Here is a 24388-nt window from a genome sequence, read left to right as displayed (position 1 = left end):
TACTTGGCGGCGCGCTTTCCAGGCGGTGTCGGGGAGGCCGAGGGGTTGGCTGGAGTCGCTGCCGCCGGGGGCCTGGGCTTTTCCGCCAGCTGTGGACCGAACGGTCTTCACTTACCCAAAGTAACTGCGCCACGCGCAGGCGGCGCGCGGGTTGGGCTCGGGAATGGGGACCGCGAAGCTTCAGCATCCCGATGCCCTGAATGTCTCCCCCGCCTCGGCGATTTGTCTGTTGCAGCTGGCAGGGGCCGCCTGAAGTGGGAGCAGCGCCTGGAGAAGGCGGGAGGAGCCCGGCCCGGGGGACGGGCGGCGGGAGAGCGGGACCCCGGCGGCGCGGCGCGCTTAAGGGCGCAGCGGCGGCCGCGGACCGAGCCCGGGGCGCGGCGAGAGGCGGCGGGAGCCGGCGGCCGCTTGGCATCATGCGGCGAGGGGGGCTGCTGGAGGTCGCCCTGGGATTTACCGTGCTCTTAGCGTCCTACACGAGCCATGGGGCGGACGCCAATTTGGAGGCTGGGAACGTGAAGGAAACCAGAGCCAGCCGGGCCAAGAGAAGAGGCGGTGGAGGACACGACGCGCTTAAAGGGTAACGGAATGGGTCAGCTCTTTTGGAGTGGGTCTCCCCTCCCCCTCTCCTGAGTATCAAGATACAGAGGAACTGACAAGTTCGATTCACGACACTAGAAGGATTCTTGACAAGACCTCCTGGGGACACCTTAGAGGTGCAAAGGTTACCCAGGTCTCCCCACGTTCGAGGCTAAACCACCTTGCTCCTACTTTTTAAGGATTTCTGCCCCAGAGGCGAGATCACGGTTAAAAGGAACCTTGGGTTCTTGTCGAGGCAGATTTTGGGAGGCGAGAAGGGTTCTTTGAGGAAGAAGGGGAGGAGCCGCGAGGGAGAGAAGAGAAGCCCATTCCTTTCCCTTCATACCAATTCCAGTTGTGTTTAGGGGAAAGTACTTTCCTTGTGGGCATCTTTGCAGACGCTGTATTTGTAAGGGAGCAAGGAAAGGAAGGGATCCCAATGACAGACAGTCAGAGAAGACACACTGTTAATATTCGGCTGTCCTCTGAGTTATGCTTCTTAAAATTAGGCACCCAGTTTTCTGGGTGATACTGCTTTTTAGATGTCTACGCTGGAAGCAGAGCAGGGCAAGAGTTTCTGAGAACTTGTTTTTGGGTTGTAAGGAGCTCTTCGTTTCACTGGGGCGGTAATGCTGCTGTGGCCGGCCTGAAATGGGTGTTTTAACCAGTGGTGTTATGTGTTATGTACATGCAGTTGAGCATTTCACCGGCTCCCTACGCCCCTATTACCGAAAATGTTTCGGCAGGAAATATTTAAATTAGGCAGGTTGACTGTATAAGGATTGTCAGTTTCCTGAATTGAAGAAGGATGAGAATACACTTCCCTTAAAATTGCTGAGATTGAGAGATCTTTTTTTCTGAGACTGTTTAAATTCAAGCCTCCATAGAAGCAGCAGGACGGTCTGTAAATGACTCATTTTATCTCCTTGGAGGAGCCTGTTAAATGAACCTAGACAGGAAATACACAGAGGTTTTCTATTAAGGTCTTATGATTCTCATTTTTGCTGTTTTTTGAGTAGTTCTATAGCTTGATTATAGGGCCAGGAATGATCAAGTGATAGTGTCCATCGGGTATGTGGCTGAACATTTCACGTACTCTTTCTCGTGATGGGCTGTTTTAATCACATTTGTACTGAAATTTGTGTTTGTGCAGCCCAGGGAGGGAAGACAAAGTGCGGTAAACTGAATGGACCAGTTTTTGAGTCCTGGTCAAGTCTGGGGACAGGATGATTCTCAGAGCCAAGCACTTAGGCCGTGGTAAAATATGCATGATTTTCTGACCCCAGGAAATAGTTACAATTAATTTAGTTCCATCTTGGCCTTTGTGGAAAATAAATCCAGGATTCCGACAGTGTTGGAAAGAAGATTTACTTATCATGGTAAGCCTGATCCTGATCAGGCAGCAGACGTTTATTGCCCTGTGTGCAAGGCCCATGGTAAGTTCAACAGATGGACTGAAACTCTGATTTTCATATGTTCTCAAAAGGACCTGATTTAGTCCTGCATTTTTCCTTCAAAAAATATTTCTGCTGTATGATATTATCTTAATATCTAAGCTTGATGCCATTGCTCCTATATAGAGAAAGGAAGTGGGGGTTTAATTCTGTGGATGAAAGTCTGCAGGGAGACATTAGGCCTGGACAGGCATTTGTCTCATCTCTGTGTGTTATCACCAACCGGCCTGTTTCCTCGGGAGGCACGGACTCAATGTGAGAACAGAAACTAAGCTTTGTTGCTTAACGGGATGTCCACACTTTTACTCACACCAGCACTTACTTCTGTTGGGTTTTACGTTTTTTATGATTAGAGAGAGAGAGCTCTCTGTGTTCCTCATAGTATTTGGCCACTAACACAGTCATTACCCTATTGCAAACTATTCATAAAGCCTTCTTAAAAACTTGGTATTAATAGAACAGTAATTATGAGTGTTCCTAATCCTCATGTTATTGTTAAGATTTTATATCTATATAAAGGTTTTGAAAATAATTATAATTAACCTTTATAGTATAATAAATTATATGTTTATAATATAATATAATAACCTTTATAACATAAGAGTTTTTATTTTTATAATTCTCGTGTTATCTACAATGTTTTTTTAAAATATATATTTGGGGAGGTTAAAAAAATAATTTAAGAGGATATATATTTAAAAGTATTTCCCCTACCTCTCAGAGACCATTTTCTTTTATATTTTTCTAGAAATATTATAGGCATATATATATACACATATACAAATATGTGTACATAATATATATACACACATGTATGTGTATGTGTGTGTATCCTTTTTAATACATGGAATATACTGTACATACTGTTCTGAACCTTGCTCGCTTTTGTATAGCTTTAGTGCATCCATCTTTTAACTCATACAGATCTGCCTTATACACAGAGTCCCATAATATGGCTGGAACAGTTCCCTAATAATGGCTCTTTAGATTATATTAATTTTTTTGCTATTACTAACATTCTTCTACACACCTGTGTGTGTACATGTGCAAATGTATATGTGCTATAAATTAATAAAAGTAGAACTGCTGGATCAAAGGTTTTCCAGTAGATTTTAAATAAACACCAATTCTGATGTTAACTTTGAATAGCATTTAAAATGTATTCTCTCTGCTTATTGCTATTACAGTTTCACATGAATAAGTCTTTTAACCATGCCCTGCTGTATAAATCATCAGGAAAAGCAGTTGTGTGTTACATTTTTCCAGTTATTGCTTAAAATTTCTATTTTTGCTAGTTAAAATAGTACCAGCTTCAAAACTAACCTCTTTGACTACAGTTAAGCCTGTTTACCATTTTGATGGAAATACACAGTTTATGAAGTGAAAGTGATTTGTAATCCCTAAGTCTGCCTGATGCCCAGTTGGTGGCAGCAACTTTCAGCACCTCACTAATATTTCCTCTAGTTAAAAGGTGCTTTAAACTCATCAGTGTCTGCTGGGCACTGGTCTAGTCTTCCACAAATACTGCCCTCTTGTCTTTGTCTAATGTGACAGGTGACTACAGAATTTGCTGTTCTTCTTGGGATATATATTCCTTCCTGTCAGCTCTCTTGACTTGCAGACTGGGGACCTGCCTAGTTTTTCTCTCCCTGGGTGTGTAGTCCTGGCTTGTCTTCCTCTCCTCCCATCCTGTTGCAGGTGTTTTTTTTTTTTTCTTTTCTTTTTTTTTCCTTCCCACTGGGCAGCAGAAGTTGTTCCACAGTGGAAATTTAAGCATCCTCAAGTTTCTTCCCAGCTTTCACTGTGTTTTCTTAGACTAAATCGCCAATTTCTGTTTTTACAGGAAATCCTTTTTTCTATGGAATGAGTGTGGTCCCCATTCACTCTGCAAAAATTGAATTTTTCTCTGTTTTGAAATGAGAATTTTGCAAGTTTTCAAAAAATAAATGTATAGTAGTTTTCCTTTGCCTGCGCATCACTTAACATGTGTAAAATGACTTTATGAGAAATAATACTAGCTTTATTGTTTGAATTTCAGTTCACAAAAATTTTTCTGAGCTACATTCTCTACTTTTGTGATTAGGCAAACAGTGTGGGACACAATTCAATTAAAAAAAACACAACTTTACTTGAATAGCAATAGTTATGCACCATTTATTTATGATAGTCTTATTGCTTTAGCTCCCAAATAAGGAAATATTACAGTTTCCTGTTAAAGGGAAAATTTTTTTAGAGTGAAACCCCCTTTTCCCAAATCTCTGATAAGATGACTTGAGAACTTCTATCCTTGTTACCTGGTTTATAAGTGTATAAGACTGGTTGTATTTCACACAATTTGTTCCATTGTATGTGATTCCTTTTGGTCTTTATTTATTTGTTTATTTTTTTCTGGAGGTCTTGTTACCAGAAAAATACACATGGAATAGTTCATACACAGGGTAGATTATGTGATGGCAAACTCCAAGGGATTAATTACATAGAAGTCTGTTATTAAAATAAAGAACTTCAACAGGGAACACAGAAAAAATCCTGTAGACTTTATAAAGTCAATTTTACTTTACAAAGAGTACTTTAAGATTTCATCTGAAGTCAGATAGGCTAATAATTAAATATGGGGCATAGACTCCTGCAGTGGTATTGTTTGTCCTCGCGTTTATTGAAAAGATTAAGCTAAAATATTGCAACACCGTTAAAAAAAAAGATATTCTTAAACAGAAGATTTCAGCAATTCCACATTTTAAACAAGAACATGGAGACAAAATATTTATTTATGTGACTCATTTTGTAACATTTAAGACTTAGAGGTTGTTTACAACAATGCATAACTTGTTGGAATCACAGATTAATTAAAACATGCATCAGTCTACGTGAGGTGAGGTCAGGGCTGATGGAAATGGAAGTACAGACATCCCTCCAAGCTTATTTGGAATTTTAAAGAACAATGAAACATTCCTTTGTCTTCTTGTGTAGCAGATGCTTAAAAAGACTATAATATTATGCCAGTGACTCTAATCAAGCAAAATACTGACCAAATTATTAGGGTGTTCACAGAATACTTTGTTTGCTTTTTCCTACGATAAACCAAACAACAAGCCTAACCAATTTGTGAATTTTAGCCTAAATTTTCAATGTGAAATAAGATTTTAAGTATGTTTTCTTGAAATGGAAATAAATCATATTAACAACTTCTTTGTTTCTAGAAACTAACCCAACAAATAGGCCTTTTCAAGCATCTTAGAATTCTTTTCCATGAAATTTTTTGAGAAAGCTGCCATCAATCATATATCAAGCCTGAGTTACGTGGCAGGCATGTGAGAGTTTAATGTTTCAAGTTTGTAAAGCTTGCGTTTCCCATTAGATTGTAAAATCATCACAGGCAAGAACCCTATTATTATAAGCACTTTAACACTAACTTATCATTAGATGGGATTTCAAAGAGCTCATTAACTCAGGAAGCCTTGATTGAATGCTAGCCTGAATTTAGCCCAGTGACATACAGCCCCATAGCCTGGAGGGGCATAATATTTGGTAGGCGAATCAGATGCGTTATGTGAACCAGGAGTCAACAGAAAAGTAGCACAGGACGTGAGGTCTAGGAGTAAGTAAAAACAAATAATAATAGCAATCGTAGTAGTGTTAGGTGACATTGAGATGACATTTGTGTGCCAGGCACTGCCCTCAGTGTTTTACATATGACAACTCATTTGATGCTCACAGCATCTCTATGAGGTGAGTCCTTTTATTAGTTTCCTTTTACAGCTGTGAGAGCCGAGGTACGCAAAGGTTAAGTTTTAAAGACAAATTCTGAGCATTAAATTTTCTTTCTCCATTAATTTTAGTTATGGTTTTGGTTTTTCATTCCACTGGACAAAAATGCAAGACTAAGACTTTGGTAAAATTCCACTTAAAATTCCTAATATTCCTTCATGCTAGTTCACACGTCCCAGGTATAGTTAATAACATTGTAATATTTTGTCAAATAAGAAACTTTCTCTAACATTTCTGCAAAGATACTAATAAAATACAGAAAGAATTATAGACTGTCAGAGCTGGTGGGGTCTTTGGATGGCGCAAATGGTATATTTTACTATTATACCTTAACTTTTGTGGAGGGTGGTAGGTACCCATCACAGGCACCCTCCTTCTGCATTGCCCGGGGTTCTCAGCTGGAGACATTCCTTATTATTTCATTTAGAATCCTTCCTCTATGTCCCATATGAGAAATTTCTCTCAGAATGGAGTTACAAGAGATGTTTGTCTTTTCAGGGGAAACTGGTATATGTCTTAAGTTTTTACCAACATGATGAGTTATTTAATTCTCTCTGTTCTATATATAATTCTCTCTGAGCCTATAAGCTCAGAGCCATTAGTATAATATAATTTTTACTTTAAATTGTGGCAATAGTGGTAAAGAATAGCAAGCTCTGATATATCACTCCCTATTGAACTTTACATACGTTAATTCATTTAATACATAACGTCTTTATGAGGAAGATTATACCTACTTGCCTATTTAACAGGTGAGGAAACTGAGGGATGCAGAGTTTCAGCTGTCCTCTCCAGGGACATAAACTAGTAAGAGATAGAGTTGGGAAATCTGGCTTCGTAGTTGGTACTCTTAACCAATATATTTTACTGCTTCTCAGTTATAATAAATCTTATACCTGGAAAGTTTGTTTCTTTCTTCCGTATTCTTCCCCACCGTCTTCTATCATTGCTGTGGGGAAAGACTCGACATTTATTGAAGGCAGATGCAGTCACATGACTGGGAAGCATCATTGTGGGAATAGGATTAATCAGAAAAGACTTCAGAGAGAAAGTCTATCAAGGGTTGGCAAACTGTGGACCAAGCTGCCTGTTTTTGTAAATAAAGTTTTATTGAAACAAAGCCATGCCCATTTGTTTATGTATTATCTGTGTCTACTTTCACACTACAGCAGCAGAATGGAGTAGTTGAGACAAAGACAGTATGGCTAGTAAAACTGAATTATCTGCTATTTGGCCCTTTACAGAAAAAGTTTACTGACTTCTGGTCTAAGTGACAAGTAAGTGACTATCTACTAGGACTGAGAACTTCTCGAAGGCAGAGTTCTTGTTTGTTTTATTTATCACTAGGGGTAACTAGGAACTGGGCACATGGTAGGTGTTCAATAGACAATGTTTGATTGACCACTTTTTATTGACTGACTGGGTAAGGCAAATTATATAAATTAGAGCTTGGAGGAAGTGTAGGAGAGAAATAAAGGAAAAAGGAGAGTGAAAAAGGCACGAAGTGAAAAGGAGATGAAGTGTTTGGGATCGAGGGACATTGAGTGCAGTCAGGCAGGGTTTGCGTTGCATGGTTCCAAGGAGCAGAGTTCATAGTGTAGCCTATGAAAGTAGTGCCCCCTGGAGCTGTGCAGTGTGCAGGCTTTTGTTCCTGCTCATAGACAGTGACATTGTTAGGGGTGGGAGAGGGACTGAAGGACACATAACGTTACTATCTGACTATTGTGAAAGGTGAGGATGGCGAGCTACTGAAGGATTCTAAGATGGGGACGTGATCAGCTCTTTGCCACTCTGGCGGAGGTGTGAAAGATGTACGGATTAGAGAGTAAGGAGACTAGAAGCAGGGAAATTTGGGAGGCTCATCTAGGAGTCAGGGTGAGAGTGGATGATCGCCTGAGCAATGGCAGCGGCAGGGTGAAGAAGAGGCTCAAGTGGTGTTCCAGAAGTAACGCGGGCAGTACTTGACCACTTGGTTGTGAGAGGCAAAGGTGGGAAGGCACCTGGGCTGCTTCTACCTCCATATATATTAAAACATATTATACATAAAAACATTATAGCACCATTAATGAGAAGGTAAAGAGAAACAAAAATCATTCCTAGTCCCTCTACTACAACGAAACAAGCTACTTTCATTTGTGAGTATTTTGGTTATCTTATTGCTATGTAACAAATTACCCCAAACTTTAGTGGCTTAAAACAACAGCAGTTTTATTATTTCTCATGATTCTGTAGGCCAGGAATTTGGACTGGGCACAGTGGGGAATCTTGTCTCTGCTCCTCTTGATGTCTGTTGGGGCTGGAATGAGCAAGATGATTTCTTCACCTGTGTTTCTGGTTCTGTGGTCGTGGACTGGTGCCTGCAACCCTGTTTACTTTGGTGTGGTTTATCTAAAGGGCCGGACAGAGAGGGGAATAAAGGAAGCGAAGAGCCACTTGTCCGGCTCCGCTGGAGCCTTCAGATTTTAAAGCTCTCTTGTAGGTAGTCTCCTGCCTGGGCCTGCCCTTGGGGATGGAGCCACGGAGTGTGTTTTTTCAAATGGGGAAACTGAGCCTCAGGTGCAGTGACCAGGCCTTTCTCAGAGTAGTGTCTCTTGCAGCTGGATCTTGAACAATAGCCTCTTGACCGTTGATCACACACTTTAACCCGTATGTTGACCGCAGAGCTAATTTGAATGGCTGAGGGCTGGCTGGAAGGGCTCGAATGGGCTCTGTGTTATCAGTGTTGGCTGGGTTTCCGGGTTCTCCTCCAGAGAGTCTCAGATCGTCTCCCTCTCCACATGGCCTCTCTGCAGCACTCTCCAGCAGCATAGCCAGACTTTTTACGTGGCAGCTCAGGATCCCAAGAGCACAAAAGTGGAAGCTACCAGACTTTCTTCAAACTTAGCCTGGAATGGCATGGCCTGGAATTTTAGGCAAGTCACAGGGCTTGCTCAGGTTCAAGGACGTGGACTAATAAGCCCTACTTCTTTTTTTTGGTGAAGAAGATTAGCCCTGAGCTAACATCTATTGCCAATCTTCCTCTTTTTGCTGAGGAAGATTGGCCCTGGGCTAATATCCGTGCCCATCTTCCTCTACTTTATGTGGGACGCCTGCCACAGCATGGCTTGATAAGTGGCACAAAGGTCCACACCTGGGATCCAAGCCTGCAAACCCCAGGCCGCAGAAGCGGAGCACGGGAACTTAACCACTGTGCCAGCAGGCTGGCCCCTAAGCCCTGCCTCTTAATGTGGAGAGCAGCTTGTGTCTGCAGGGAGGGCAGGAGTTTGGGGGGACATCTTTGGAGACTAGCTACCACACTGAGGCGATGGGTTTTGAGGAGGTTGATCGGATGTTTTAATTCTAACTTGATGGAGTCTGGTTGACTTATTTCCCTGCTGAAGATGCTTCAGAATGAAAAATGCTACGTGAATAATGTGTCTCCATGATCTGTTAGATTAATGTTAAGGGCATTGTTCTTAGCTTGACCACAGTTCCACATCTAAAGAACTCACAAACCCTGGGACTAAGGTTAAATTCCTAATAAACTGGCAGATTTTGTTTTTTCAAATATAAGAATTATAAAACTCCTAACTTTCCCCCTTTTTCCTTTAGTTTCTAAGAAACTCAGGGACACATTTAATGCACAATCACTTTAATTTATTAACTTAGGTATTTGGTATCTTATGCCTTCCTTCTGTATGGAATTTTACTTTCAATTTCTATTAATAGCCTCATTTCTATATATTTATTGGTGTAATTCACCTTAAAAACATTTTTTGGGGGGGTCAGGGATTATAATTAAAAAATAAAAATAGATGTGCAATTGCCAATAGAATTAATATTCTAGTGAGCTGAACTCTTATTTTTGTCGTAAATGGAGTAGCTACACTGTTAATCGAAAAATTGAATTAGGAATATAGTCAAGTTTGGATTGTGGAATATAGTCAAGTTTGGCTTGTAGATTCAATATTCTACTATATCAAACTCTAGTTTTAAGTTCTTGTGACTTTACCACTTTCTCAAGTGGCTTTTTTGTTGAAGTTATCACTGAGTCTATTTATTCAGCCCCCTCAGAGCGGAAGGGAGAGAGGAAAATTCCCTATCTCCACCATTCCCAGCCGAAGATGTATTCCAGACGGCAAGCAGGCTCAGAGTGGGAGAGCTGCTCCATTAGACAAGTGATTTGGTTCAGTGTTTTGAAAGGTTGTGAATTCCTAGACCATCAGTCATACTTACATTCAAATATAAGTATCCAAACACATCTAAGTCCAAATATAGTACAACCGTTTTGTGATGTTGGCGTTGGGAGAGAGGATTTATGTCAGCCCTATGGACACATTATGTGTGCTGTTAAGTTCATGGTTTTGAACTGAAGTATAGTAATATCTCTATTAATAAAGAGAATGTATTCTAGAGACATTTGTTTTGTTTTTCTATTTCTTCTTTTTCTCTTTTCTCTTCCTCTTTTTCGTCTTCTTTCTCATTGCCATCTTCTCCTTTTTCTTCTTCATCATTGACGTCTCATCTTTTTCTTCTTCTTGTAGGTAACTTCATAAGCTGAGCTACAAATAAAATAGGAATAATAGGACTATCAAATAAGGGTTAAAACATTAAGAAAAATAAATTTTAAGTAAAATGGAGTGTTTTGGAATCTTGGAGTGTTCAAAAAGAAAAGCAGAGATCAAGTTTTTGTTAGCGGAGGGAAGGAGAAATATTGAGGGAGGTGGGAAGAGAGAGTTGGGAGAAAGTTCTGGAGTGAAGAGTCCTGTCAGCCAGTGGACGTGGTCTGGACAGAGCAGGTGCCGGGTTGTGACAGATGCTAGTGACGACTCCCTCACTTCTGGCAGTGTTGGGACCAGGCGACCCATGGCCTTAACCTGTGTTCTCTTCAGGGGACAGAGGATTTTTGGAGGAGAGTCAGGACATGAAAGAAAGACACTTGGATGCTGGAAAAGATTCCTGTAAAAACATTTAGAGGAATGCAGTGGAAAAGCAGGTTAATCTGTCATTTATTATGCACCTGTGTATGGTGCTATGTAAAGTTTGGTGTCTCCCCCCGCCCCATGGATAATGGTTTATTGTCTACCATTTCCCCTACCCATTTGGTGCTAATTTATAAGACTGTGTACTCAGACCCTAATAGGTTGGTGTCTTTGATAACTAATTTTTAAAGAATCTTCTCATTTTTAATTTTTTTTTTGCGTATGAAATCATGACTCAGATCTTCCTCTATAGTCAGACCATCCATCTTTATAAAAATATTACAAATTAGAGTGATAGTGGGATGGATATTAGAAATTTATAGATGCTGAAGCTGAGGCCCAGAGAAGGCTCATTAAAAAGTGCTCAAGGTACTTATTTTCTTCTCTACTTCATAGGTGTGGAAGCTGAGCCACATGGTGTCAAGAGCTGGTTTAAGTGGATGTGTGTTGCTGGGCAGGAGACTGTGCCCCTCTTTGGGTTCATACCCTGGAGAGGGTGACTGGTATCTGCAAGTCCTCAACTGTGCTGCAAATAAGCAAACCTGCATCATGTGGGCATGGACATTTTTCTTGTTCTCATTTATTTGGCCTTAAGCAGTGCGATCAGTCTCTCAGTGGTCAACCCTGATGGGAGGCTGGGCACTAGAGTTTTAGCTCCTCAACGCTACCTTGCTGTCAGTGGAAGCCTCCAGATTAAGTGGGGTTGAGTGGGATGGGCTTTTAAAGGGAAATAGTTGCCAGTGAGGGTAGCAGTGAAGGAGTGGGAGAAAGAGAAGTGGGAGTCTTCTCTCGGAGTCTGAAGGGTAACCCTCCCATCCCACAGTGACACTTTTAATTAGCAATTAGAATGTCAAATGTCCTGGGATGGGCCATGACACTTTTAGGTCTGTAAGCTCCGACTCTTATAACTTGCTGACTCAGTTATACGAACTACTAATTTATACATTTAGATTTCATGTAATAAGCATACCAATGAAGAAAAAAATCTTAAATTCTTGTGTTTTCTTCTATATCGTCTATCCCAATGATTTTGTAGAACATCTGCTTGATCCAGTCACAACTGTTTGTTGAGCATTGGTTGTGTTTGAATTGGGCCTAATGCTTAATTCTCAGAATGAACACCTTGTCTCAAGCCTGTTGATATTATTATCTTCTTTCCAATGTTTCTAGGCGGAATTACATTTGGAATATCTTTCTCTCTCTTTACCAATGGGGTTAATGTCTGAGATGTTGCGGACAAGTGCTTTGCAAGGAAGAACTTGATATACAACCTTCAAGTTGACAGATAGTTTTTGATCTTTCGTGGACTGCTGCTGCTTCACACCCCAGAGTTTAGGCCGCTGACCTCAAGTTTGCAAATTTTATATCCCATTACCACCCTGTGAGCTCTGTACTCCCCAGGGCCACATAGTTGATGTTTTAGCTGGAATCTGAGAAAGTGTCTGAACATTTCCTGAAGACTTGGCTAGGAGCGATTTGGCAGTTCAGTCATAAAAACCCAGAGCTAGTGGCTGGGGTATACGTTATAATTACCTCACACTGTTTCCTATTTGAGCCTGGTTGTGGGTAGCTGGGTAGAGTGGTATTGCATGTGGGACTATATTTTACAGGACCGAGGAGTCATTTGCAATGAACACTAATAACCATTGGTCATGTTTTTGGGGAGGCCTGGAAGTGTGGGCGTAGACATGCCTGGGGTTAAGTCTTGGCTCTACCACCTACCAGGAAGGAACCTCAGACAAGTGGCTTGATCTCTCTGAGCCTCAGTTTCCTTACTTGTAAAACAAGATTGTAATACTCATCTTTCTGGGCTGTTTTAATATTTAATGAGATAATACATTTCATGTTCCTAGTACATGCCTGTGTGTTTAGCTACGATGATGAGGATGATTATAATTCCGTTACAGATCAGGAGAATGAGGGGGTGGAGTCATACAAAGAGGCTGGATTTTTATGGCCAATGCAAAAAGTTAGATAATCATTAGTATCTGGATACCACAATCTCCACTTTTTCATCTTGGAACTGATTATTTTCAGAAACATAGGAAGCAAGCTTGAACTTCAAAAATTTTAAAAACGTAATTTGAATGGAAACTTACTTTGCCTGTGGCGATCTGGTTATACCTGAAGCAGATAACGTTTTTATTTTTAAATTGCCCCTTCCCCCAAATTTTGTTGCCTTTGTTGGGAAATAAATGTACTAAGTATTATTCCTTATTAATATGCCCCCCTCAACTCTTCCAAAGAAGCTTGCATTTCTTTTTATTGGCAGATCTGGCAAATAGGCTTTGTCTCCTTCCTGATGAACACTTTTTTCAAGAACCTTTGTGAAAGCAAGTTAGATTTTAGGAAATGAGAAGACAGGCCTGAAACCACTTTCTTTGGCAGCAAGTACAAAGAGATACCCTGGGAGTTAGGACTGTTTTGTGGTGAGGTGATTGGCCATTTTTGCAATGCACTTTAATTGCTTTTAACAGAGTAAGGATTTGGTTATGATCGGGTAGCCAAGATGACTACCGGTTATTCCAAGCCACCCTACCCTTCAGCTCCTGATCTCCTAGGTAAACAGATAAACTCTTTCCCAGCTTCCACATATCGGGTCTCATGGAGAACTCTGGCACTGCTCTGGTCACATACCCATCACTGTGGCCAAAGAAATGGGGCACTCGGTCTGGCCAGGCCTGAGCCATGTGGAGTGAGTTCCTCTTAGGAAAGAGCAGTTTGGCTAGCAAAGAAGAGGAAGGGATGCAGGGTGGGTAAACACAACGCCTCTGCACCCAAACCGAGAAAGCTCTCTTTTCCGTAGACCCAGTACTCCTCCAACTCACTCTGTCATTACTGTTCTCTCTGGGCGCTTTGTGGGCAGGCCTTGCTACGTGATTTGGGGCCAGGCTGACTCAGATTGGCCACCCCTGAAAAGAGCCATAGCCTCCGCTTTCCAAGTGAAAATTCCCTTCCTTTGGCTTCATGACATGCGACAACATAATGCTCATTCGGTACAAAGGGATTCTTATTTGTTGCTGTTTTTCTTCGGTGCCCTATTTCTCTTGAGAAATTGAAAATCTCTTTGTTTTTTTCATTTTCTTGGAATGATTTCCATTTTGATTTTAACGAGAGTTGGTTTTCAAGAGATCTTAAACTATTGAACACTAGGGAAAGTGAAACAAAGCATACGTTACCTTAATTTAGGCAAAGCTTTTGTAGGGTGCCTATACCCGGCACCCTTACATACTAACCTCTGGTTAACTGATGGGCAATAAACTCTAAGAAGTTGTGGTTGCTTCATATTCATTCACAGCCTATAAAAATAAGGAAAAATAAGGAATGGATTAAACAGACAGTAGTTATTTTTCTATTTGTCATTAAAAATGTTCAAATGACCTAATACCTCTCATCCCTTGGAGTAAATCAAACCACCACCAATACAATCAAAGTTTATAAAAAAGCAAAAATATAAAAACCAAACAAACAAATATCAGGTACTTTCTGTGCTCTTCTAAGGTCCCAGGAAAGAAAGAAACCTCAAATAACAAGCTTTTCTTTTCAAAGTTTTGAAAACCTTTCAGGAATTTTACAAGAATATGCAAGCCATTTTTTCCTTTTTTTTCAGCAATTCTGACTTAATATAGACATTGTTGACCATTTGACAGAATTCTAGACAACAGGGTCTCCTTTGACCTTAGATTGACTTATCTTCTCATTTGCATTTGGGCCTTTCCCTGAAAATAGGTTCACACACATTCTCACACATTGAAGAATCAGAAAACATACCAAGATTCCTTGCTAAATGATTTCCTCCTTTTCTTTCCTATTTCCCATGGCTATAAGAATTCTTCCATTTGTGAACAGAAACGCCAAAATTCAGCCCTTTTATGGACCTGATACAAGTCAATTCCTTTCCCCTCAGACTTATTTTTTGTTAACTGATGGGTTTATGTTTGTCGTAAAGAAGCATAAGGTATTCTTAGGAAAATGAATCATATCAAAAAGCAGTTGAAGTGCCCTAGGGAACCCATCCTCTGGGCTGACATGCTTAATTACTTGCACAAGTGTGGTTTAGTCGTTTGTTCGTGGATTCCTTGTCTGATAAACATTAACCTTGTTTAGTAGCTGTGTGCTTGAGATTCATGGAAACACTTTGGTTAGTTCTTGCCACTGTTTAAGATGGTAAACATGTTGGGATTGGACTGTTATTATCCCTAAATGGAGGTCCCCATCCCTCTCAGGAATGTTGAGTTGAATAACAGATAAAAGTGGTTCTTCAAGCTTGTGAAAAAAGAAAAGAAAAATGTGGTGTCATGATGGTATGGAGGAGAGTATGGTTATCAGGACGAACTAGGCCAGATGCTGCTTCAGAGTTGTTTTTTAACTTTTTTTTTTTTTCTGAGGAAGGTCAGCCCTGAGCTAACATCCATCCATCCTCCTCTTTTTGCTGAGGAAGACTGGCCCTGGGCTAACATCCATGCCCATCTTCCTCCACTTTATATGGGACACCGCCACAGTATGGCCTGACAAGCGGTGCATCGGTGCCGATGGGATCTGAACCCGGGCCGCCACCAGCGGAGCGCGCGCACTTAACCGCTAGGCCACGGGGCCAGCCCTGTTTTTTAACTCATTAACATGAAGAATTTTAAATATATACCAAACTAGAGACAGTAATACAATGAATCTCCAGCTTCAGCATTTATTAATTAATGGTCAATCTTGTTTTATCCACTTCTCTCTCCTGCCACAGATTATTTTTGAGTAAATCTCTGACAAATAATTTAATTAGTGAACATTTCAATATGTATCTCTAAAAGATAAGGACTCTTTAAAAATATGAACACAATACCACTATCACATTTAAAATTAGCATAAATTTTTAAAATATTGTCAAATATCCAAGATTTAAATTTTCCTGAGTAGGTCATAAATTTTATTTATTTTTTTTCACACTTTGTTCAAATCAGGATCCAAATAAATTTCATATTTTGTAATTGGTTGATATGTCTCTTAAATACTTTTAAATGCATAGATTGTCTGTGATCTTTTCCCTTTGTAATTAATTTATTAAAGGTATTGATTCATGCTATCATAATATCACTTACTGTGGAATCTGAAAAAGCTGAATGAACTCAGAGAAACAGAGAATAGTGTGGTGGTTACCAGGGGCTGGAAGGTGGGGGAACTGGGGAGATATTGGTCAAAGGGTATAAACTCCTAGTTATTAGATAAACAAGTTCTGGGGATCTAATGTACAGCATGGTGATCATAGCTAATAATACTGTATTATATACTTGAAAGTTGCTAAGAGAGTAGATCTTAAACGTTCTCACCACAAAAAAGAAATAGTAACTGTGTGACAGGATGGAAAGTATTAGCTAATGCTATGGTGGTAATCATTTTGCAATATATAATGTATCAAATCAACATGTTGTACACCTTAAAGTTACACAATGTTATGTGTCAGTTATATCTCAATAAAGCTGGAAAAAAATAAAGAAATTGGTTCATGTCCTGTAGAGCACTGTTATTTAAAATGCCAGTCCATAAAGTGCATATTAGCAGTCTGTGATGAGAAGAGAAGCACATGCCAGAATGTAAATCCAGTATGTCACTAAGAACACTATTTAGCTCAGCTGATTTTTTTTTTTTCACAGCAAGACTTTCTCGATGACGGAAGCAGTAAGGTGATTTGCATTCCAGCTTAAGCTCCTTATCTCATTATAATTGGTAATATATAATGTGTGGACCAGCACTGGCCAGTCCTTGGCCAAAACTTGGAGTACACTGCTGTCGAGTTTCTCACAGTCTAGTGATGACTGCATTCCAGTGGTGGTGGTACTTATTGTGTTCCTCTGCCCCCTGTGTTTGCTGTTACTTGCTAGTTAGAGCCATAGGCTTCATCCAATTAAGAATCAACTTTTTGGCAAGACTTTTCAAGTGGTGTGTGTACTTACACATTAATTCCATCATATCTTCTAGTCTTTCTTTTTGTGGTGTTAGCAGCCATTGATGATCATTGTTTAGATCCATTAATTTATTAGGGTAACAGAACAGGAGATATTTGAATTCTGTCATTTCCTATTATTTATTAATACTGTAAAGTTTTACACCTAGTGTGGAACGTATGCTCAGTGCTTCATAGCCAGCAATGTCTGCAATGCTGCCAGGTCTGCTTTTTCTGCACCTGTCGAAACTGACCCACAACTTTGAGGGCTGTGTAATTATTTAATATCTAATACTAAAAATTAGCTATGACGAGGTATAAAATTGTGGAAAATTTACACAGAAGGAGCCTGGCACTTGAGGGGGCAGGCAAAGAAGTATATAATTCTGCAAGGGTCCATTCCTCTCCCTCATCCCGTGATCTTTCGTGAGAGTCAAGATGGAGACACTCAATGTATTGTTTTTATATTATAGTAGGAGTTTCAGGCAAGGGCTTTATGAAAAGTTGGTAAGATTTTGGACTAAGGGTGGAAAGAAGATGTTTGCAGATATTTTAACATTCGGAAGCAAATGTTTGTACCCTCATTTCGGCATTGCTTTCTCAGGAATGCTTTTTTTATTTAAGAAACAGGAACTTGAAACTCATCGTGGTAATCCTTTCACGATACATGTAAGTGACACCATTATGCTGTACACCTTAAACTTATACAGTGCTGTATGTTAATTATATCTCAATAAAACTGGAAAAAACACACAAAAAGAAACAGGATCAAGTACAGTTTTAGTGATTCAGGTGAAAGAGTCTGAAAAACGCTGGTATATCCAGCTCCCCTTGGGAAGGGAATGCAGGGACAAGAGCTACCCCAGGAGCTTCACTCTGAGTGTTCATGGGGGATTAGTGTGTTGTGTGTGTGTGTGTGCAAGTTGCATTTCACTGCATGTCAGTGAAAGATGTATGCTGTTCTGTGAGGCTGATGTATTTTACTACCTGATGTCAAATTCCAGGTAAACTGACAGGTTTTTAGAACAGAGGCTGTGTCTTTGGGAGCTGCTATAGAGGTTTGGAAACCTTTTAGGTATGTTAGGAGGTGGAATGGGTGGATGTGTTTCGCTGTGTTTTGACAGCATCATCTGCTGCTCAGAGGTTGTCACTTTGTTGAAGATTTGTGCTGGCATTTAGCACCCAGTCTGCTTAAGTATAGCTTGAAACACTAATGCTGTCACACTTTCCCCAGGGCTCACAAAGGTGTTGAGAGGTCAGTGCTGGGATCGCTCAGGCTGAGAGGGAAATCTTTTGGACTGGATTTCAGGGAAGAGCTGTGCTGGTGGTTGGAATGAGAGTTGCTACTTTCTCTGTGAAATTGACAGTGTCCCGACAGCCCCTGACTTAAGTCATAGAGACATGAATGTGGAAGGTGTTTTAGAACATCATCTGGGTCACCCTGGCCTTTGTGCAGCTCATAGTCTTCCTAAGCTGGGATAGATGGTTGCCTGAATGACGTGATAGTTTTGCTTAAATCTACTTTTCAAAAGACAAGACACACCGATGTTCAAGTGTATGTACAAAACACATGCTAGTGGCAGCTATGAGTAGGTTGTGAATTATCCACATTTTGAATCTCTGCATTGCTCCCCACCACCCTCTCTCCTAGACACTGAACATGTTAAGAGCTGAGTGACATTTTTACCAGAGGGGACAGGACACGATACTCACCGTGTAGAAGCTATTTCACAAACAGAAGTACCCATCTCTAGGAGTGAATGTTCCTAAAATGTATTCCTTTTACCATTGCTTTCTTTTTCCAATATACTTTGTAAGATCTGTCTTAAAAATTTTGTTTTTACAGACCTAGGAAAAGAAAACCATAGCACAAAAAAACTTATGCATAAATTAGTTTATATAAAGGAACACATTCTCTTTGGAGCATTTATGGAAACATCTTTCTAATCTCTAATCTAAAAATCTTTAGTACTAACCTTGGAATGTTTTATTAATAAATTCTTTTGGTTTTTAATTAGTGATTTATGACATGTTTCCGTTGTGTAGCCTTTGAACAATTACTTCGCTTCTCTGAATTTCAGTTTCTTCATCTGAAAATGAGCACAGCAATGCATTTTCTTGATAGGATTTTGGGGAAGAGTCACAAGATCATTTGGTAAATTATAAAGCTCTCTAAAAATTGCTAATTATTGTTTTTATTCTATAGTGTGACTTCACATGAACTAGATAAATTCATGATTTAGTCAAATTCCTTCAATTTTAAATTAGACTATTTTTATTAAAAGCTTTCCAGGTATCTAAATGTTTAGAGATAAATGCTTACAACTTTGCCTCAATTACAAAGGTTAAAAAAAACTTTACCAGTTCTTGATCCCTAATATTGTGAATTGTTAATTTCTGTGAGATAATCTCAACAAATGCATGCTTTTAGCTAACGTCCTCTGACTTTTGAGAAACTTAAACTCTATCAATGATTTCCTTTTTTTTTTTTTTTTTCTCGTTCCTTGGGGACAGTGTTGTCTCTGTTCTGATGAAAGCATTTGGTAGAGAAATGTTTTAAAAGCCCCATTGCCTGTTGACACCTGTGAAAAAGAGTTTGAGATACAAGACCTCTGAAGCTTTTGTAGCTGTAAAAGGTTTCTAAATGATGCATCTGAAACATGGAAAAGTTTTACTCTCATACTTCACAAATTCCATTTATGGGTATTTTTCGTTATGTATTTGATTTTTCATTTTAATTTTTTAAAATTAAAAATAGTGGATGAAATGATACTGATTTCTTAGTAGTAATTATCTTTTTCATTCCTTAATTTTATTATTTAATTTCTTATAAACATATTTACCTTTTCAATTAATTAAATACCTGTTACTCGGACAGAATTCTCTCTAACTTATGTTGTCTTAGTGGGAAGTACGTTTGAAACCCCAAACCTTCATTTACCATTTAAGATTCAAGAATTGTGGTAGGTGCTGGGGTTGTAGAGATAAATCTGAACTTTCTGTCTTTAAGGAGCACACATTGCCAAAAGAGACGGTAATTATTCAGTTCCAGAGGATCTGAAATGCTCAAATAACTTGAGTACAAGGTTAAAGCCATCAGATAGAGTTCAAAATTGACTTGCTTCCTTTTTTCATCTGGAAGCCACTCTTTCTGGAAATGGCTCACTGAACGCTTGGTGCACTGTGAACCAGTCCTGGGTAATTGATTTTATATCATAGTTGCTGGTGGAGTGGGATCTTCTGGTCTCTAAAAGAAATCAGGTATATTAAGGATTGGCATATTCAATTACTCCATTTTTTTTAAATCCCTGATTTATTGACTGATGAATATCCCATATTGGCCCTAATGGTCTCCTGCTGGAGGTGGGTGATGGCACTGGACCTGGGGCGGGGAAAGCTCCGATTCTGGTTGCGCTCTCAGGACTGTGTGGAGTGGCCTGAGTTTAAGGTGTCCAGTTCTCACAGCTCACTGGGCAGCTTACTAGAGCTGCAGGGACCATGGGTTTGAGTGGCCAAGTTTCCCTCTGGTTGCCTGCTGTGGAATGTGTTTTCCCATAGAAACAACATTTTAAGTTGTGGTCAGGTTCTCAGACCAGCCTATTTAGCTGATAATGCAGCCGAGAGACTGCTATTTGCCTAGCCTGGGGACCAAACCACCACCTATTAGCATTGTTTCTACTGGAAAAGCCACTCCGAATTCTAAATACCAATATAGAAATGACATTTTGGAGCCCTGCCTGTTTGTCTATTGGGAGCTGCCAGTACTCGGAGCTAGAGTATTGAATCACTGTGCACTCCCAGTTCCTGAAGGACCCCATTCTTTCCCCTAAGCCTGACCCCATTGGCCGGTTTTCCTGTCTTTTCCTGGGGCTGCCAGTACTTTCAGAAGATATTATCTCCCTGGACCAAGCTCTTGGTTTGAGAATTTCTGGGTAGTGGTGAGAATCATGGTTTCAATCCCCTCTTTCTTCTGTGAGTGATATAGAGGAGGGAAAGGAACAGTTGGAGCTGTTGGGAGCAGTGAATTCCATAGACACCACCCTCACTTCTTTAGTTTACATGTTTGTGTTTCAGTCACTTCTATAACTTGCCCCCCTCTTTGGAAACGTACCGTGTGGCTTTGGGTTGAGTACATGAAGCAAATATCCCAGTCAAAGACAATGTCACGCTAGTCCTTGACCTCGTAGGTAGAGTCAAGCGGTTGCGGAGGTCTGAGAAGGAGTTCTCTGGAAGCATGTGTTTTCATGGTGTCGTTGGTCACACCCTCTCAGATGCTGGAGAGATGCATATCTGAGATGTGCTGGGTTTTCTGTTTTGAGGAAACCCTTCCTCATCCCTACAGGGTCAAATAGTAAAGTTCCAACCTCAATAGCAAATACATGTCTCCCCATGTTTAGATGGGAGCACTTTTTATACAACCAACCAGGGGTGTGCTGCCAGCGGGCCAGACACAGATCCCCTTGCTTAGAAAGCAGTAGATCCCGTGCAAACCATGACAGCAAGTTAGTCAAATCATTGCCTTTAGAAGTTTGGGGGCCACTCGGGTGGTTTACTAGTCTGTGCAGACTTCTGTGTTCTCCATGTGGTTTAATCTAGGGTACCAAAAGCAGAAAGCGCCCAGTGCTTCAGCAGGATGGGGACTTCCTGCACATAGCCATGTGCTTCTGGTCTTCATGGTTCCATGTCTAGTTTCCTGGTACAGTGCACCGTGTGGCTTTAAATTCTTCCTTTTTTTTTTCCCAAAGAAAAGCACACACATGCACATATTCCAGTCACCTATAAAAGACTCCAACAGGATTTAAATTGTGTGCCAGTCTAAAATGACCTCCCAGATTTGGGGAACTGCCTTTGCAACTTTCTTTGTGTGTACATATGTGTGCGTGTGTGTGTCCCTGATATGGTAACTTGAGTTCTTGGGCTCTTAAGTTCTTGGGCTGTTGCTTTTGATCAAGACAAAATCCCCACAAAAACACAGTTTGGGGTACACAGCAAATGAAACTGTTGATGTAATACCCTCTCTGTGCTACCTGTGCTGTGAGTTAGCCCTCTTAGCAGTGGGAAAAGCCTTCATCCAAGCAGCACATCCAGACCTTTCAAGGCCGCCCTGTGAACTTGGTGATAGTTGTCCTTAGGAACTGGCCACATAAGGCTGGCTCCATCTGTGGCCTTGATCAGTTGCAGCAACCTGCCACAATAAAATACGCACTGATTTGTGAGCTGAAAACTTTTGTTTAGTTGCTTTTGGAGTTTTTGGGTTTTTTTTGCTAAAGAAATAAGTAGAATCAGATATTCATGTGAGTTTTTTGTCTACATTGATTTTGCATTTTCTCGAAGGAAATATATTGATCCCTGAGTTAAATATATATTTATAATATATTTAGTAAAATATAAACATTGGTAACTTCAGTGATTAGAGTAATTATCAACATGTCAGCAAAATAACCATGGCATGAAACCATTATGCATTACTGTTTAACTGCCTATAGCCTTTTGAATAGGCATGAAATAGTCTTCTTTTAAATAGATTAATTTATAAGAAATAATTTTCACTATTAGACAGTTTTCCATGTTGGCAGCATTTACAGCTGGCCTATTTATGATGCCAAAGAGATGGTATTAATCTGTGTTAATTGCATTTTATACTTTTAAGGCATTCAGTCAATGTTATCTTGTGTGTGTCTAAATAGACTCTAGGATATTCGAGGCATAACAGACATTGTCTCTGTGCTTGAAGGACTATAAGTCTGGGATCAGAGGGTGTGGGGATGGGTTTCAGGGATGAGAATCTAGATATATAATTATTTAAAATAGACAGTTACAATGTAGCATATGTAGGCTTCTGAGAGGTATGTCTGGATTTGTGTTGGTGAGCTGAAAGGTGGGTGTGATTAATTAGGGAGGCGGGTTTATCACTATGGGGGGAAGATGCAATTATAGGTTAAAAGGAAAAGATGGAAGAGCTAGGATAAAGATGGTGGAAGAGTCTGGATTTAGTGTGTGTGTGTGTGTGTGTGTGTGTGTGTGGCAAGGGAGGGTGTGTGCATGAATGAGGGCTGAGATGGTGAAGGAGAGGAGTGGAGCAGGAGGGTAGAAGTTGAAGGTGTAGGTGAAGATGAGAGTGGGCAGGTAGGGGAGGCCTACCTGGTAGAGTTCTGTAGCTAACAGTGAGATGTTTAACATTTTATAGAGGGTAAAGGGCCATCTCTGGATTGTAGGAGAACAGAATTAATTATGGTGAACATGAAAAGATACTTAGCTACATTGGCTAATGGAACAGAGAGGAACTAGGAAGCCAGGAAAAACGAATGTGATATTAGTCCAACAATGAAACGTCAGAATTTGGACAAGAGATTTGCTAATAAAGTTATAGAATTTAAGAGGGATTTCAGCAGTGGGATGAGGTAGAACTAGTGACTTCTCTTTGCAACTGGGAAACATCAAGTCATAGCTCAGACAGTCCCCCTCTGAGCCTCACTTGGATGATGAGGCTAAGCGCCCTTGTTCTGGACTCCTCTAGCTCCCCAGGCTGACCTTGACGTCCACGTTTTACTTGTTGTATTGACAGTTGGCGTATGTGCCTATCTTCTTTCGAGCCCAAAGACTGTGTCTTAGGCACTGTTTTTTGAATGTAATAGTTTATTTATAATTGCATGATTACAGCATTATGATTTTACTTTTTTTTTTGTCACTTTTTTCTTTTCTTTTCTTTTTGGGGGGGAAGATTAGCCCTGAGCTAATATCTGTTGTCAATCTTCCTCCTTTTTCCCTTTTGTTCCCAAAGCCCCAGTAGATAGTTGTATGTCAAAGTTGTACATCCCTCCTGTTGCTTGTGTGGGACGCCGCCTCAGCATGGCTTGATGAGCTGTGCCTAGGTCCACGCCTGGGATCCGAACCGGCGAACCCTGGGCCGCCAAAGCGGAGCATGTGAACTTAATCACTACGCCACTGGGCTGGCCCCTTATTTTACTTTTTAATAAACTTTTCATTTTCAAAGAACAGTTTTAGGTTTACTAAAAAAATTGCCAGGATAATACAGAGAGTTCTTACACACCCTGGACAGTTTCCTCTGTTGTTAACATCTTATACTAATATGATACATTTATCACTATTAATGAACCAATAATGATACATTATTATTAACTGAAGTCCATTCCTCATTCAGATTTCATTAGTTTTTAACTGAATGTCCTCTTTATGTTCAGGATCCCATCCAGGATACCACATTACATGTAGTTGTCATGTCTTCTTAGGCTATGGCAGTTTCCCAGACTTTCCTTGTTTTTGATGGCCTTGGCAGTTTTGAGGAATATTGCTCAGGAATTTTGTAGATTGTCCCTTAATTGGGATTCCTTTGGAAGGACATCACTATGCACAGCCCACACTTAAGGAGTGGCGAGTTACGTTCCACCTCCTTGAAGGCAGGATATCTACATAAATTATTTGGAATTCTCCGGCACGGGAGATTTATATCTTCTCTCCCATTTATTTATTTATTCAATGATTTCTTTGTCAGTATGGACTCATGGACATTTATTGTATACTTTGGATTATAATCCAATACTACTTTTGTTATTTTGTTGCTCGCATGGTTCTAACTTTGGCCATTGGGAGCTCTTTCATTTGGCTCCTGTGTCCCTTGACATGTCCCCCACATTGGGGATGTTTGGTTGTTTAGCACTTTCTTACTTTCTGTC

The 24388-nt window shown here is 40.2% G+C and overlaps 1 protein-coding gene across 1 annotated transcript in view; it reads left to right on the top strand.

Moving 5' to 3' along the window:
* The first annotated feature begins 243 nt into the window (after nt 1-243).
* The window catches only part of FBN1 (fibrillin 1), a 227851-nt gene continuing 203706 nt past the window's right edge, over nt 244-24388 (top strand). The window contains exon 1 of the mRNA XM_004421551.3: nt 244-580. Coding sequence (XP_004421608.1) covers nt 417-580 — 164 coding nt within the window. The 5' untranslated portion in view covers nt 244-416. The remainder of the gene's footprint in view (nt 581-24388) is intronic.

Source organism: Ceratotherium simum, chromosome 3, assembly GCF_057802395.1.
Source record: "Ceratotherium simum simum isolate JZ-2026a chromosome 3, ASM5780239v1, whole genome shotgun sequence".
In the NCBI taxonomy this organism is placed as follows: domain Eukaryota; kingdom Metazoa; phylum Chordata; class Mammalia; order Perissodactyla; family Rhinocerotidae; genus Ceratotherium; species Ceratotherium simum.
The sequence above is the reverse complement of the archived record's forward strand: the minus strand, read 5'-3'. Positions and strand labels throughout refer to the sequence as shown.